Source organism: Microtus ochrogaster (assembly GCF_000317375.1).
Source record: "Microtus ochrogaster isolate Prairie Vole_2 chromosome 14 unlocalized genomic scaffold, MicOch1.0 chr14_random_1, whole genome shotgun sequence".
NCBI lineage: Eukaryota > Metazoa > Chordata > Mammalia > Rodentia > Cricetidae > Microtus > Microtus ochrogaster.
The window spans coordinates 5,934,979-5,936,245 of record NW_004949096.1 but is presented as its reverse complement, the minus strand read 5'-3'; the positions used below and the strand labels follow the sequence as shown (position 1 = coordinate 5,936,245).

Below are 1,267 nucleotides of genomic sequence, written 5' to 3'. Positions count from 1 at the left end.
AATCTAGAAAATATAGAAAACTAAATAGTATTAAATAATATAAAAACAAAACAAACAAATACGAACAGGACAAAATAAGGGAGAATCAAAGCACAAGGAATACATAAAGACACAGAGAAAACAACAGCAAAATGTGTCAGCCATCCTGATCTGAGTGGACAGTACTACCACTTGGAACTAGGATATTGACCAAGCAGATTTGTTACGTGAAGGTGAGACCTATGTGCAACTGAGGTCTCTGTTGATATTTGTGGCCCAGGTTGCCACTAAGGCCTATACAGAGGGACAGGATCTTGGCTGGAGCCTGTGGCTATGTTGGAGTGTGGGAGTCATGTCACAGCAGGAACCATAGAAATATGGGTGTCCTGTGCTCTCCCACGGGGTGAGAGAGAGCATTTGTGCCCAGGATGCTGCCGAGGGCCATGCATGGCTGTGCTCATGGCCCTACAGCAGCCAGGGTTGGGATTGACATACATGGTTTCTGTTGCCTTGAAGTGCCATTAAGATACCCAGTGTCAGATTAGCTACCTGAGCTCAGGTATGTTTCTTAAGGATCAGGATGCAATTGTGACTAAACCTTTTCATTTTTTTTGCCTAAAACTAAAAAAAATATTTGATATCTGTCAAAGGACTATATTGAAGTTTAAATACCTCCTTAAATAAAGTTTCAGGTAAAGATAAATGGATTGAATTGAACTTCTCAAATGGGAAAATAAGAAAAATAGTATTTCTTATTGCAGATTTGAAAACTTATGGCTATTAGACATACAATCTGTGTTTTTTCTTTAGTGTTCGTGGCATAACTAAGTACATTTATTTGTTATGAACAGTGGTGTTGGAAGATGATCGAAATATGTGTGATGACAATAAAACTAAGAAGCCATTGGTATGTAAATATTTAAATTCAAAAGACTAATAGTGAGAGCAAGGGCTCTCTCTGACTCTTTTACTGGCTTTTGGGACTCTGTTCCTCTGCCCACCCTAAACACGTGGTGGGGGTGAGGGTGGTGCTTAGTCTTACTGCAACTTGATATGCCATGTTTGCAGATATCAATGGAGACCTGCCTTTTCCTCAACAGAAACAGGGTAGGAGTGGATTAGGGGATTAAAGCAGAAGAAGAGGGAGGGGAGGGACTGGAAGGAGAGAAAGGAGGGAAAACTGCAACCAGATTGCAAAATTAATTAATTAATTATAAAAGGGTCAAGTACACAATTTAACATATGCAGTGTGCCTAGGTCAATCCCATCTTTGAGCCCCTGGGATCCC

At 40.3% G+C, this 1,267-nt stretch overlaps 1 protein-coding gene across 1 annotated transcript in view; it reads left to right on the top strand.

Moving 5' to 3' along the window:
• LOC101984500 (ankyrin repeat domain-containing protein 26-like) overlaps positions 1–1,267 on the top strand; it is a 36,052-nt gene that overhangs the window by 835 nt on the left and 33,950 nt on the right. Inside the window, exon 2 of the mRNA XM_026787844.1 lies at positions 790–886. Coding sequence (XP_026643645.1) covers positions 854–886 — 33 coding nt within the window. The 5' untranslated portion in view covers positions 790–853. The remainder of the gene's footprint in view (positions 1–789; positions 887–1,267) is intronic.